Genomic DNA, 16,955 nt, shown 5'->3' on the forward strand with positions numbered 1-16,955 from the left:
TATATTTTTTTCACACATATGCTTATTGTAAATATCATTACAGATAGTATAGGTATAAACCAATAAATGTATTTTACATGTTAATAAAAAAAAAAATTTGTTAAATGTTGTCATCGATTAAGTAATTTTTTTTCCCGGCGCTTTTGAAAACTATAACTGGGAATTTTAAATGTTGACCTCCAACTTGATGCACCGACTAGTTTCACTTTCCCATCATCGAGCAAGATACTGAAATTGAAAATCGAAGCAATATTCCGACTACTTATCGTGTACACAGACACAAAAATAAAATAAAGATACAAATCATTGTAAAATCAACACTCGCTCAGCTCAAAATCTAAAATAAAAAAATCAAATGGTAGCTTAACTGCAATTATTCAAACTACCTTTTAAAAATTATTTCATATTGTTTAGAAAATGCTAATATTTAGTTTAAAATTCAAGCATCTAAAGTTATCAACTTTTGAACTATAGTATTGTTACAAATTATAATAGGTACCTATTATTTTATATATAGGTACAACAAAAAAACAAATTAATTTTCTTAAATCTGGTTTTCAATAAAAATTATAGCTTTTTTTGTAATATTAGATTCTGAGCGAAGCAGTGAATATGTATTGATTTAACGATTGTGTTTTTTTTTGTCTGTCATCGTCTTTTAGGGCTTGAAAAAATGATTCGATTTTCTATTTCAGCACATTTTCTGATAGGAAAGTAAATCTAGTTCGTACTTAGAGAATCAAAAGTAAGAAATTCCCAGTAGTTTTAAAATTGTCGGGAAAAATAAAAATAAAATATAAGGAAAAATGGGAATTTTTTTAAAAAACCAGATTTTGACAAAATCTAGTTTGTTTTTTTTAGTGTACAAAACTCAAAAACCATTAACTATAGATAGGTATAAGGTACTCACACTTTTCAACAAATGTTTATATAATCATTTTCCACACATGATAAAATATTCAAAATATTCTGACTCTTTTTGAGCTATTAGCATGAGTATGAGCAATTTTCGATTTTTTTTTTATTAAAATATTATTTATTAATTTAAAAATAGGGATATTATATTAAAGCCATTTAATCCGTTGAATAATAGTTACATAATTTACTTAAGATATAAGCGTATAACTCTAGATTTATTAGGCACTGGTACTTATTACAGTTGTATAATGTGATGATGTTACTTACAAATAACGAAATATATTTTTGAAAAATAATATCTTTAAATTGACTATAAAGAAAACTAAGAATTAAAATTGTAAGTTGGTTTTTGAGTATAATCATTAATCACTAATCAGTATATTTATTTGTGTTTTTGTATTTAATGGTAAACTTATTTTAATTTTCACGAGACAGAAATGCAGCGATGATTTCACGTAAGGCGAAAAAACTTCTTAGACAAAAATCAAGCTAATTTTATCATTACCTACATTAATTAAGGTATAAAATGTATCTCCTTAATAAATATTAAGTACCAATTTGTTATATTTTATATAATGACATAATTTACAAGTATAGAACTATATAATTAAGTATATATTCTTTTTTTTTTTTTTTGGGCTAAGGCGTTGACAACTGAGGTTATTAGCTTGTGGAACTGTGAGGGAGGGTACTGTAGGTTTTGAACATGTGTGACGTGTGTGTTTGTTTTGGTAAAATTTTTAAATGGGCACTTGTAGGTATCTGCCATGCCTGGGTGGGGAATGGCCGCCTCTCTCTTTCTCTGGACACCGTGACTGCCCGAAGAAAAAGTCCATCCGTGGCCGAGTTCGAACCGGCGACGGTGCGCGTCGCAACCGACGCTTTAGTCTGATCGGCCACTCCGTCCCCCTATATATTCTTGTAAAACTAAACTAATACTATCATACTATACCTATACCTACATTAAATCAATAAATATAGTTTCTATGGTTATACAAAATGTATATTGTATTTTTCTTACAAGTCAGTGTTTTCATAATTTTGATTAATAGAGAAATATAATGTATAATGAAAGTATAGTGTTTCTGTTTTATAATTATAATTATAACTAGGTATAATTTTATTTTAATAAAAATAATGCCTCCGAAATTAGATCAAACATCTAAAAAAGCTACAAGACTATCATTAGTAATGTAAACTTGGACTTTTAATTTATATTTTGTTTCTAAATTACTATTATTTGTGTGAAATAGTCTCAATCAGGTCAGAAAAAACCATTCAACAAAGAACCTTCCAGACGTCAAGTAAAGATAGCTAAACCTGCAGTGGAAGATATTAACGGAGTTCAATTCAATGAATCTATTAGACCGGATGATCAATTAAAATTAACTGAAGAAGTACCAAACTATTCACAGTTCAATTATTTAGTTGTATTTTATAAATATTTTTATATTACCTAAATCACAATATCACTATATGTCTATATCACCTAACAATTTTTAAACATTATTGCAAGAAAATGAAGATACCTATCAGATTCTTGAAACAAATATATGTGAAACATGAAAAGTTATTTCTATCAAGTCAATAGGTATATAGGTATATTACCTCCACAATTTTATAAAATTAAAAAAGTATTGCTCGCATCACACTGTAAAGTGTAACTCGTCAAAAAATAATTAGTTTCTTGAATAGTGTGACATTATTAAAAAAAAAATTATAATCTATATGAATGCATTTGTACACACTCTTTAACTCTTACCTTAAACATATAATAAGTATTTATAATCTAGTTAACTAGAGTCTAGAATTGAATAAACTTAAATCATATTAAATTAAGCAAAACTTCAAATGGAATGGTAGTATATTTATATATAGGTAGGTATATACTATACCTATATATATACTATATACCTTATAAAAGTTTAATGTAGGTAGTAAGTATAGTACTATATTATACAGTAGCATCAATTGGGAGATTTCGTTAAAAATGTTATATCTATAATGGCTGATAATGAATATAAAATATAAATATAAAATTATTATTATTCATCTTAATTATCTATATTACTCTTTAATATTTAGGTATATCTGATTATATAAAAATATTTACATCAATACTACCACGACTGTAAACAGCCGTGAATACAACTAACAATATAATGCATTACCTATGTTCTTACTAGGTTTGTGTTAATTGCATGTATTCTATATCGAATATACATTTACCTTAATAGTAAAATATTTATTAGGATATAAGTTATAATTCATTTGACTTAAATAGTAGGTAGGTATAATAATTATGTACTAAACATATTTTACCATTTTAAAACTCGTATTGTTAAACGGCAATTAGTTTATAATTTATACTTAAAACAACATACACAAATTAATAATAATAATAATTTATTCCTTAGAAATAAAATTCCTCGTAAATTTGTATAAGTATTTAGTATTAATTATTATCTGATGAATGTCAAATATAATAAAATATTAAATTAAGAAAATATTTGTTTTTTAAATCAAAATATAGGCACCTATGGGCTATGTAACTGATATATAATATTTGATTTTAAGAAAAATTAAATATATTTTTATAATTTTATCAATATACATATCTACCATTTAGTAACTACCAAAAATTTACAAGGATGCACCATTTAGAATTATTATATTAAAAATTAAGCAAATAATTATAATTTTAATATTATTGTTAACTAACAATATTATTTGTTAAATTCATAGACATTAGACCTGTATAAACTAATGGACTTCGCTTCCCACACCGCCCTGCTATTGCAGGTTAATCCAGACGATACAACTGAGAGAGAAAACATAACATATAAGCCTGCATATGAGAGAGATAAAAAACATATTTTGGCACACTGTAACGGCCCAAAACCTTTCTTTTCTCTCTCAACAATCCATTCTGGTAATTTCTCTTACTATGCGTTGTCCATTAGTTTATAGGTCTATGGTTAAATGACACATGCCATGTATTAATAAATAAAAATCCATAAACATAAACTTATTCATTTATAAAAAGATACTTTATTTAATGGCAATATGCTAAAATAAAATATAATAAACGTTTATTATATTGTTTCTATATAAATATATAATATAATATAATATACATATTGTAATTTGACATATTCTGTGGGCATAAGATAGTTTACATATTATAGGTACATAATATAACATAAAATAAGTAAGTGGTTTATTATGTTAAATATCATTCTATTTCCGTTGGACCGTTCGCCATAGGCCATATTCAGTGACGTTGCTGGACCAATATCTAGTTGGAGGGGGAGGGTACGAACTCAATATATGTATACTGCAAACACTTAAAACTATATTAGAGATAATACTATTTTATATTTGAATTTAAAACATATTTCTGTTATATTTTAGGAATTGGATGAAGCAATAAGCAACGTTTTACAAGTTATAGAACCACCGGAATTAACTGCTCGAGTATCCTATAGTTATAGAGATGGAACATTTGTACCATATAAAAATATCCTTCCATTTATCACATTGATTGATTTGAAGTCTACGTTAATTCATAGTAAATTAAAAAATACTAATATAGTACTACTACTACTTTACATTAGGTATAGTATACGAGTATAACATTCACTAACTACAGCTGTGTAGGTACTATAATATGTCTTTTGTCTATATACCTACTTCGATAAACAATAATACTCGTAAAGTTGTACCTATAGTTGTTACGTATAAATTCTAAATATACAATAATTAATATTATTTATTTATTGTAGAAACAACAGAACACTTTGCAGAAAACGAAAATGAAACTGCACTCGATGAAATAAAAGAAGAAAGTGACCACAATAAAGAAGATCTCGTGATAGACTCGGATGAAAATGTTGATGGGCGAACACAAGAAGATGTAGAAGAAGGAGAAAGTGAAGGCGAGGGGGATTTTCCTAATGAAGAAGGTGACCAAGGAGAAGGGGGTGAAGAAATTGACGAGGAAAAAACTTCAAAACCTAAAACGACATCGGACTCGGACGAAGAAGCGCCAGTAATTGTACAAGAAGAATCTACTACCAATATAAATTCATCAGCAAATAAAAGAAATGTACCAAAAAAACTTATGAATCAATTTAATTTCTTCGAAAGATGTGCACTCACAGAAGAAATAATTTTAAGAGTAATATATAGTTATTATACTTTTAATATATTAAATTATAATAGTGGTATATTTTAGGATAAAGAAGTTCAAACTACACCTCCAACAAAAAATGATTTTTGTACATATGCAACACAGTGGATTATTTATGACGCCTATAATGAAGATTTCTTGAAGCAGCAAGAAGAAAAAGAAAAAGAAAAAAGAGATAAAATAGCTGTTCACGCAAGTAAGAAAAGTGCTAGTAAAAAGAAAAAAAATGATATTACTGAAGATCAAACTGAAAAAAATATGTTAATCACTGCTAAATTTTTGGAAAGAATTATCAACCTAAATACAATGGATGCCATTGCACAAGGTATTTATTGTAAAATAGAAAATTATAAAACATAAAAATATAGGTAATCCATAATTAATGTATTTCTAACATAAACGTCGTAATTTTTAAATTTGTACTAAATACTGTCAAGTTATAAGTTACTACTTAAACGTAGGTCTCGGATTTTCAAGCATATGCTTCTTTTTTTATATATGAGATAAAAATTTAATTTCTATTAGTGATGATCAAAATTAGTCTTGGTCTTGCGGTCTCGCAAGACTCTTGCTGCAAGACCAAGACCAAGACCAAGACGGTACTGGTCTAGCAAGACCAAGACCAAGATTAGGCTTGCAAGAACAAGACCAAACCAATACCGAAGCTACAAGACCAGGACCAAAACAAGACCATCACTGCAAGACTCTAGTAGTCTTGCAAAATTTTTTTCCCCGAAAACACATTAATGTATCTAGATTTCATTAACTAATAATTTATAACGAAAATAATATGAAATTGTTTGTATCTATTGTTATTAAATTTAATCAGTATTGAGGAAATGGAAAATTCGGAATTATTGAAAAAATATTAGAAATAATTGGAATTAATATTACAAAATAACATAGTTGTTTTATACTAATTAGCAATTACTGAAAAATGATTTTATTTTCCCAAAATCGATATGATGGTTTATTGCGAATATATTATATTAAAAGAAACCTAAACATTTAGTACTACTGTACTGGACACCGGTCAATAAAAGTTTAATTATAAATAATAAATATTATCATTACCTAAACAAATATAATTATTAAACAATTTAATATTTGAAACAAACCATATACTTTTATTATTTGTTAAAGTGAACATTAAAAAAACCAACAATTTAATTTTTATAAATATTATATTGGTCGATAATTAGTTATTAGTAATAACCGATTGATATTTATTATACATGTAATAGGAACTTACAAAGTTAATTATGCTGGTAAATTGATTCATCAAATACAAATACAAGTAAAATAAAACTAACCTGCTGAAAAAACTATAACACTACCACTAAATATATCACAAACATTGTATATTTTCAGAAAACTTATTGTACCTATCATATTAATTGTCTTATAAATAAATATATTTCAAAAATAGGGTGCGTTTTTTCACTATTCCGAGTATAACACTCAATATATTGTTCGGAAATTACGACCATTTAAACATTTTTAAACAACCTGTAACTTTTTAAAAAAAATGTTTTATTTTTAAGAACTTACCATCTTGTACACCAATATATTCTAATATTTCAATTTTATAAAAGGTATTTTTATTCTAAAACCAACATTGGGCGAGTTGTACTCAGACTACGTAAACGCGTTTTGTCTATGTCATACGTGTGTAAGACGGAGACAACACGGGTGTGGCGTACTCTTAACTTAATTTTTGGCTATACTTTTTTTGTTGCTTTTTTTCTTTTTTCAAACAATTGTATGATTTTTTTGTTATTAATTGCACTACTTAATAGTAACAATAAGATTAACTAAAACTTATACAGAAATATAATTCTTATACTAGTTACTCTATAACCACATATTACTTTTAGATTTCCGATACTATGAGGATCCATCTGATCAATTTAGAGGTAGAGATGGAACAATACTTCCATTGTGGACAATGACATATGATAAAGCTGATAATTTGTACGTGACTGATATAAGTTGGAGCCCAGATTATTTCGACATGTTTGCTGTTACATTAGGAACTCGTGAGTTCTATACAAATTACAAACTATTGCTAAAATACATTGAAAAAAATATTTAATTAAGTAAAAAAGTTTTTTTTTAACTCAAATAGGTATACATTTATTACTTCTAGATAAATATTGTAATCACTTAAATTAACATATTTCAGCTTTTAGTTAAATTATCTACGAATGTAAAAAAATATCTAAATTAAAATAAGACGACGTCTAACATTTTCATACACATTAATACATTATAACGCTGTCATATTATATAGGTATACTAAATTACCTCTTTAATAAAATACTAATTATTACAATTTACTATTATACATTTGTAATATATATATCTTTGTTTTAATAAACATATTCAATTTTAAATAAGATTTTGAGCTTGAGTGAGAAATTTTGGTTTTATTTTATTTAGTACTACTTCATTTTTGCTCCAAAAGTTTCATACATAATTGATTAATTGATAATTATATGCGATAACAGCCCACTCACTCTTAGGGCCAATACATAACTGTACCCTTAACTACCTATTTCTGAATAATATCTATTTTATAATAGCTGAAGGGCATTTACCATTAACTGATAGTCCAGATGTGGGTTATGTGTGCTTATGGTCTTTGAAAAATCCATCATACCCCGAATACATAAACCAGACGCATTGTGGAGCGATGTGTTTAGATTTCCATCGAAACCACGGGTTTCTCCTGGCTGTTGGATTCCATGATGGTCATTTGGCAGTATATAACGTTAGCTTGCCAACAAAAGAAGCTCAATATATGACAGACGCAGTAAATACTAAACATATGGCTTGTGTGAGACAGGTGAATTTTTTATGTTTTTTAATCCTGGTTTATTCTTAATTATGGTACATCTAATTATATTTTAGGATTTGAACGGAGCGATAAATGTATTAGTTTTAGAATGTTGGTATTTTGGGGGATCAAAAGTAAAAATTATTAGATACCTAATCAAAATAATCGGAGAATAAAAAATTATGATAACAGTAATTTTAACGCAAAATCAATTTTGTTTTTTATTTAATACAAAAATGAATTACTGTTAAAACTTTCACTTTTTGATTTTTCAATTTAAGTTTGAAAAAATACTTATTTGTGAGTAACAAAGCATGAAAATTCAATACAAGGTTTTTCATTACTTGATCTTACAACAAGTGGTTGAAAAAAATATAAAATAGCAAAAACATTTTAATTGATTTTAATACCAAATGTTTGAATATGTTTCTAACATAAGATTCCTCATCATTTTTGTTCACGGTAAATTAAAAAAAGATTATTTACAAGTGATTGAAGTTCAAATTTTGATATCGTTGCTATTCACTTCACGCATAATCACACTTGTTATAATGATTTGTCTTCCAATAACAATTTTAATTACCTAATTAATTATATAATTTTAAAAAAATGAGTTGTAAAAACTTGAAACATTCAACTATCACTTAAATTATCATTTTCTACACACAAGATAATTTTAAAAATATTTGGGCTGATTTTGCATTTGAAGTTTTTGAATTATTATTATAGTTTTTTTTATAAATGTTGAAAAAAATTATTATGCTCGGCCAAAAAGTTTGAAAAATAAACAAGATTTCTCATAAATTATAGCAATTTAAAAACATCAAAAACGCACTAACACAGTTTTTGATAAAAGCGTTAAGGTTTAGCGTTTAGCATTTAGATTTGTCAAAATCACTAAAATATGAAAAAATATTTTGAAGTTAAAAATGTGCTTATATAATTTTTGACCTAAATAAAACTAGCTGATTCTTGAAAATGTAATATAAGGTTCCTCATAAGTTATACTTGTAGAAACCAAAAAAATTCAAAAATACGAATGCTCAATTTCAAATTTGTTTTTTTAGACATAATTTAGAATTCAAAGTTTTACAAAATGTAATATTTAAACAAAAAATAACTATTTTAGTTTTATATAGTTGTGGACTCAAAAAGGATTATTCATAGAGAATTGAAACTTTTTTCCAATATATATTATTATTTACTATATGTATGCAAATTAAATAAAGTTTTCGAAATATTTAAATTCATTTTAAGCTATTTACGTTGTACCAAGGATCTATTCTCGTCTTTCAACAGTACATCGCCATTGGTATTGACTATTATAGCTTAAAAATAAATTAAAATAACTATCTACGTATTATAATTTATTATGTGTGTTTAATTTTAAGCCTATATTGTCTATACATAACTATTAACTACATTGTATATACAGTAATTATAAAATATAATATTATAGTATACCTACTTGATAATAACGAGTGATTTTTACATATTAAAAAATATAAAACACATTATTGTACACCTACCTATATTTCGGAATGTTATTTAGGTAGTTTGGGTGAAAGATTTGCCCGATGGTGAGTTAAATTTTTATTCTATATCTGAAGATGGAACAGTTTGTAATTGGTTATTAATGCAAAGTGAAATGTCAAAAACCATTATAGTTACATTAGTTTTAGACATTGAACCTCAAATAACACTCGGTGGAATTAGTGAAACATTAATTGGTAAGCTATTAATTATACATATTAAAATATTTTATTTTTTTATTTCATATCCTAAAGACATATACCTACAAACATTTTTTTTAGGTAGAGGCACAACGATTGCATTCCATCCCGAAAATAGTGGAATATACCTGGTTGGAACCAATGAAGGCTATATATTTAAATGTAACACAGAATGGAGCTCTTTTTTTATGCAAAAATTTAAAGCCCATGAAATGTCAATTTATAGAATTGATTATAACAAATATGATCCAAACATTTATTTATCATGTAGCGGTGATTGTACGGTTAAAGTGTGGGAAGATAAATCTGAGTAAGTGTGGTTATTGTTTGATTAAAAGTTAAAACCATAGAACAATATAGAAAAATTACCATAAAATAATGTTACAACAAAAATATTTACCGTAAACACTAAACCCTAACGTTAGTATACTGTATTAACTGCAACCAAAATGTGTAAACCTACTAATTTTAGATAAACTTTAAAGTTTTAAATACCAGACCTACATTTTTCAGTGAATAATATTAATATAATATGTAGCTTACTTTACTTATCAAATATCAATATTATATAGGTATTATGCTGTTAATTGTATATTTTTATATACAAAATAGTTGGAGACTCGTTTTCGCACATATTAATATATTTTTAAGATTTACGACAACTCGTTTGCTCACAAAAATGTGAACAATGAAAACCAGCTTGTAGGTACAGTTTTGGGTGTACAGGGTATTTTAGGCGGGTTCCACTGCACGAGACAGGACCGTATACTCTTAAACTTTAAAGCATAACAGTTATTTTCAATCGTGGTTTCCCTTCATTTGTCATATATCAGTAACGTTATAGGTATACTCACGTTTACTGTGCTCTGCGCTCGCCATACTTATAACTTACAAGTATCTGAGTCGTGTTGTACAAGCTTTAATTTCAATCTAAAAGTGATTGAAATTGTAATAAAAATTATTTTTTTTTTTATTGACAATAATATGCATGATGACTTGCTAAAGAAACTAATAGCTACATTAAATACCTAGATCAGATAAAATGTTTAAGCCCGCCACTCGCCAGTTATTATCATCAGCACATAATTTACATAACAGAAAGTCCTAAGCCTTACAAAAGGCAAAGAAAAATGTTGTGTGAGTATAATAATTTTCCACCATTAGTAATGAACTTTTCGAAAATTTAGTGGTATGCAGGTTATGAATGTAGGGAAAAAAAGCCACCAAAAAAAAAACCAAGAAAAAAGCCACAGGAAAAAAAAGCCACAAGAAAAATGAGCTACGAAAAAGTCAAATAAAAATTAATAAATATATAAAAAAAAATATAATTAAAGTATTAAATAATTATTTTTAATTTTGAACATAGTTAATTAATAAATTTAAGTTTAGGAAAACAATATCCAATTTATTTATTTAAAAATGCCAGTTGTTGTTTTTGTCAATTTTATATTATTAATTTTATAATAATAGCAATAGTATTCCATAGTAATGATATGTTTTTTTATTTTTTTTGTGTGTCTGTTATCGCCTTTTGGGGCAGAAAAATGGTTCGATTTTCAACTTCAGTTTCTTGTTCGATGGGAAAGTGAATTTAGAAGGTGAATTAAGATGGTCAAAATTTAAAATTACTAGTAGTTTTAAAACAAGGGAAAAAACCAAAAAAAATAACCATAGAAAAACGGAAATTTTTAAGCAAAATCGGTTTTTAACAAAATCATTTTCAGTTTCAAATAAAAAGATTTCTATTGTTCGTAAATTGTGAGAAAATGAGTTGGTTTTTGTGCGTAAATGGGTTGTAAAAAAGGAAAATGTGCGTAAATGAGTGGTAGCCACAAAATATAAAAGTTGCTGTGTGATCTTCAAGATTCATTATGATTTATGAATTAAAAGCATACATTTTAATATTTTATATAATTACCAATTTTATATTTATAATCTAACCGTTTGTTTTTTGTTCCATAAAAGTATACCACTTTTGATATTTGATCTCTTGTGGAGTGTGTCTGATGTTCTTTGGTCACCGTTTTCGAGTACAGTTTTTGGAGTAATCACCGAAGATTGTGATGTAGTATTTTATGACTTGGACGCAGATAAGTATAAAAATATTTGCTGTCAACCTATACAACCTGAAAGTCAATACCAGCTTACTAAGTTAGCGTTTAATTGGCGGATGCCTGTAATAGTCGTTGGTAGTTCAAAGTAATCACTCATTAAACTATATTATTGGTAAATAGTATCTATTTAATATAATAGTCAAATTGTATTTGCATTTTAGAAGTACAATCGTTGCATTAAAAATGTCACCTAACCTTCGATTGATAATGAAACCACCAAAAAAAGGTAAACACTACACTACGCAAATGTTGGAGTTAGAAAAATTACACAAAGCTTTGGACTCAACTCGAGAACCAGATACTTTGGTTGTACCGGCTGATGACGACACTACAGATTCATAAATTTACGCACTGTACGCACATAATGTATAATACCTAGGTACCTTTATAAAAAAACTGAATCGTATCTCCTATCTTGTTCATTCTAAGAAATATGATTGATATACAATTTCGGTCTTTAGTTTTCAAAATGCTATGCAACGTATTACCATATGAAAATATATGAAAAAACCTACCTATACGAATAAATATATGAAGTTAATTCATTGTGTAGATTGTAATGTCTAAATATCAAACTTGAGTCGACGGTTTTTTGAACTTTTTTTTCAATATATTACTATATTATTATAATATTAATATTACAATTATTATTAGTAGTATACGTCTTTTACTAAAATAGTTCTGTAGTATTTATAGTATATATGATGTTATGAAATATTATGGTATACGTGCGAACTAGATACTTAATTCCAGCACCAAAGATTAAACATATATTGTTTCCGCCCATGGTACATGGGTACATAGTGTATATACCTAATATTAATAATCAGCAGAACTTTACATGCTATTAGAATAATAAGCAATATTGAAATATTATTTAGGTACTAATAACATCGTGATTCATGATACTCGTCACCGATAGAACTCGTATAAATATTTCAAAAGTTAAAGAAAACAGTTACAGTTACAGACTGTCTATTCACCCGATTTAAGACTTTGTCACAGGCACATCGCAACGAGTACCTGCTTAGTCATTTCCATTCATTTGTAGAGCTCAAATATTACCAATGCATTATACAGGAATGTAGGATATAGATATTGAATAATATATATAGCTATTATGTGTTTAGTCAAGTTATTTTATTATATTTTATCATATTAAAGTATAACAAATGATGTGTTTACTTAAAAATTATCTATCTTTCTCACAAACGTCTAAAGGTCGTTACATACGTGATATGTCGTTTAAACAATTATTGAATTATATATAAGAACGAACGGAATTTCCTGCACAGCGATCATTACAGAGTATTGACATTGACCTGGTGTTCAATATTTAGATTTCGGTTTAATATAGCTTTTAATTGGAATTATAATTAAGAGTAACATCGACGATAGGTCTAAATTAAAAGTAATGGTAGGTACTTTAATTTTTTGATATTTATTTGTATTAAATATTTATTTAATATTACCTATCTAATAACCATATATAGTACGATCATTTAACATTTTCTACAATTTTACTAATTAATATTATATTAATCGGTCATCAGTCATCACGGTATACTAATGACTCATCAGTGTATACTGTTTAGATACGGTATACCGGGTGATCCATTTAACATAAGATGTTCATTATTTCAAAAACTTTTTATAAGTTTCGTGTTTTATAGATTATTAATTAATAATTTATATATTTTTCAAGTTTTATAGCCAACAATAAACATCTGAAACAATAATACCATCTCCGTACATTATACAGACGGTACTTATGAGTTATAACCTATAGCTACACCTTACGTCCTTACTAGCTATATTATTGTAATACAACGTAACTAAAGATTTTTAAATTTTTTTTTTCTTAACATTCGTAATTATATAATAAATATAATACATGAAATATATTATGAATCGCTGAAATAATCTAAAATGTAATTCATATAACCGTTATAATAAGGTAGGTACATAGACAGATAGTATAATAAAGTATTAGTATAATATTATATTATGCATTTTATTTTTTGGTAGTTGGTTGCACTATCCAATTATGTGGCTACATGTATATAAGAATATTCAATGCCATCAGAAATACAATAGTTGTTTATTTATACAGGAATTCGACTGAGATGTTAGTACCACAAACAGGCCACAGCGATATTCTTCTGTAGTTCTGTCTGTATAAGTATAATTTATTTCATTCATATTGATTTTCTTTAACATTTTGGGTTTGAGGACTGTTCAACTGACGTTTTATACGGACTACAAATAAAAGCCTGTTGCTATCGTTACGCCACGTGCTCAATATGTAATCACTTCAAATATATAGATATATAACTAACTGAATATCCAAGCTTCGCCCGTGTTCAGTTTGTTTTTGTGACAAATCATATAGTGTATTATAGTGTAATATAGTATATACACTGGTGTATCTCGTTTTGAGTGTATCTCAGTTTTAGTGTACGTCAGTCCACGGATAAATTAGCGTCAGTGTACGTACGTAGCTATGTGAAATAATTCGACCAAGATGGGCAACCGACAACCGACTTTCGCGGATTGTATTTAGCACTTCGTGTATTTTTTAAGTTCAAACTACTTACTCACTAAACTTTTCTGATATCTCTAAAAATAATCCCTGAGATTTTTGTCAAATCCAATCGAGTTTTTTTGAGTATATAATACCTATACACGCACATACATTTGGTTTTAAGATATGGTTTCTTTAATCGAGGCCATGTATAAACGCGATGATTTGATGCATGCTTGTACCTGATCTATCTGAGTAACCAATGGCCATTATTCATATCATATTTACAACAAATAAAACTAATTTCTACTATTACTATTATTATCTGAAACCAATGGCAACCATTTATAAATAAAGAAAAAGCTTCAATTTCCACCGTGAATCTGAATATCACTGTCTAATAACCTTTTTAAAATACAAATATTGGAAAATCTTATTTTATTAGTTATTACACATCTATATCATTAGAGAAACCACTATTCCAAATTTCAAGTTCAAAAGTTCTGTAGTTTTTGAGATGTAGCGATGAGTGAGTGAGAGTGTGGTACCTATTTGACTTTTATAAATATAGATATACAAAATACCTTTGTATAGACGTAAAATAGGTATCGTATAAGATCACAATAAATTCAATACATACATACAATACAAATAAAATAACTGGGAAGATAAATATTCAAAGTAAATATATTTGTTTAGTTCAAAAATAGACAAGTAAGAAGACTTATAAAAATATTTTACTGACAATATATCTGTACCTATAAGGCATAATCTATAGTTTATATCATATCTGTTATAGTTTATTTGTAGTAATTTAAATATTTAATTTAAACATTTTTAATTGCCTTGATAATTTGGATGCGTTAGATAAATAAGTTAGTTATGAAGAGACAGAGTATATTATATAATAGTTTGTATGTTTGATACATTATGTCTCAGTCGTAAAACTGCCTAAATCATGAATTCTGTTTTTAATTAAATTTAAATAACTATATATAATTGTTAGTATTATATTTGTTTAATTATAAAATTATACTTAAATGAAAGTGCCTACTTTAAATTTAAGATTTCATATCATCAGTGAATTAAAAATTATTAAAATACTTATGATCAAAATCAAATAGATGTATTAGATTCGTTGTATGTATAATATAGGTAATCTATACAGCAATACGGTATATAATATGAAAAAATAATTTAATGTTATATCATAGCATAATAGGTACTATTGACTATTTACCATAGATTCAAAATCTCAGTTATATGAAATAAAGCATTTCATGTTTTAAGTAATTACCAAATACTTTTATGACAATTTTACAACTTTGAGTTTTTTACGTTATTTTACCATTCTATCTCCTTGGATCATCATATTAAGTGTAATATTCATGATTTACAGGCTACAGCTTATATTTTATAATATAGGTATAAGTAAAACGACTCCAAACTATTAAATTGTATCAACATGCTACTGATTTTATCCAACTATATAATTCATCATAAACTAGGTACACTGTGCAGTAAGTTTATCACCAAAACTTAAATATTTAAGAATAATTGTATGTACGTACCAGTATAGCGTGTATAGAAATAATTTTTGGGATGGGCTATAGTAGATAGAAACTAGCAAGTGATCCATTACTTAGAGGTTATTTACTACTATATATTTAACAGTTTCTATAAATATATTCGTATTTATTATTTTTCAACAGGTTATGAAATATTATAAATTATAATTTATAATTTATATTAGTACCAAATAAAATATATTGTTGATCTATTTAAAAAGACTGTAATTTCGGGGGGGGGGCTGCAGCCCACTAGGCCCACCCCTTATATACGCCACTGGTACGTACTACCTCCTATATGACTATATATGTGCTAAAAAAACGCTATACACTGCAGTATAGTTTAAAATATAAATAGGCTGTTAGCAGGGACGATTTAAGAAAAACATTTTGGTGGGTGTGGGAGGGGGGTGGAGTTTTTAAAATGACTGAATAGATTTTGAAATGTCCAACAATTTTACCAATTGCCGACAAAAAGTATATTACCACCAACAACCATTTGGATTGTTCCTGACAGTTGGCATTGTCGTTTAAGTCATTAACTCGACAAAAATATGAAAAAGTATCCATGTACAATAATGTGAATTAAATATCAAATAGATTAACTATTTAACTACATAACTATGCTCTGATAAGTGATGTATTATGATACAGTATGATGCGTAATACATTTGATCATTTTTACTTTGGCACTTGTCAAAAAGCAATTGATTTGGAAAATACAAAATTGAGAAATCGCATCCAATAAAATATACAATTGTCGGAATTCGCGCCCTTCGGTAACGAGTTTAGAAGTAAAAAAAAGCATAATCAAAAAAACTTGGACGTATTATTATTAGACGGTGCTGGCACTATTGCAGGGTGCTACGATGGGGCATGGGCGATGGCAGTCGGAAAACTTGCATACAGAAGTACAGTAAACGCCCAAACGTAGGGCGTTAATATAAAAAATAACGAACTTCCGTTTCGTCGGCCGGCTGACGGCATAATTACCGTATTTTGGTACCGTCGTCGTACGGTAACTGCACAACAGTTGCGTGGCCACACTGCGGCTCCCAGTACGTGTA

The 16,955-nt window shown here is 27.2% G+C and overlaps 1 protein-coding gene across 1 annotated transcript; it reads left to right on the forward strand.

Moving 5' to 3' along the window:
- The first annotated feature begins 1,974 nt into the window (after positions 1-1,974).
- LOC132943149 (dynein axonemal intermediate chain 1-like) lies at positions 1,975-12,301 on the forward strand. The gene is made up of 11 exons (XM_061011993.1): positions 1,975-2,106; positions 2,172-2,315; positions 4,333-4,489; positions 4,704-5,098; positions 5,156-5,435; positions 6,988-7,149; positions 7,696-7,958; positions 9,502-9,679; positions 9,764-9,992; positions 11,648-11,881; positions 11,958-12,301. The coding sequence occupies exons 1-11, from the start codon at positions 2,056-2,058 to the stop codon at positions 12,136-12,138; spliced, it is 2,274 nt and encodes a 757-aa protein (XP_060867976.1). The 5' UTR covers positions 1,975-2,055; the 3' UTR covers positions 12,139-12,301.
- The last annotated feature ends 4,654 nt before the right edge of the window (positions 12,302-16,955 follow it).

Source organism: Metopolophium dirhodum, chromosome 4, assembly GCF_019925205.1.
Source record: "Metopolophium dirhodum isolate CAU chromosome 4, ASM1992520v1, whole genome shotgun sequence".
NCBI classification, from domain to species: domain Eukaryota; kingdom Metazoa; phylum Arthropoda; class Insecta; order Hemiptera; family Aphididae; genus Metopolophium; species Metopolophium dirhodum.

Bases quoted from the DNA above. Each gene is read 5' to 3' on its own strand.
- LOC132943149 (XM_061011993.1), top strand. From the start codon at position 2,056: ATGCCTCCGAAATTAGATCAAACATCTAAAAAAGCTACAAGACTATCA. The intron at 2,107-2,171 runs GTAATGTAAACT...TGTGTGAAATAG, and splicing joins AAGCTACAAGACTATCATTA to TCTCAATCAGGTCAGAAAAA. The intron at 5,099-5,155 runs GTAATATATAGT...GGTATATTTTAG, and splicing joins CAGAAGAAATAATTTTAAGA to GATAAAGAAGTTCAAACTAC.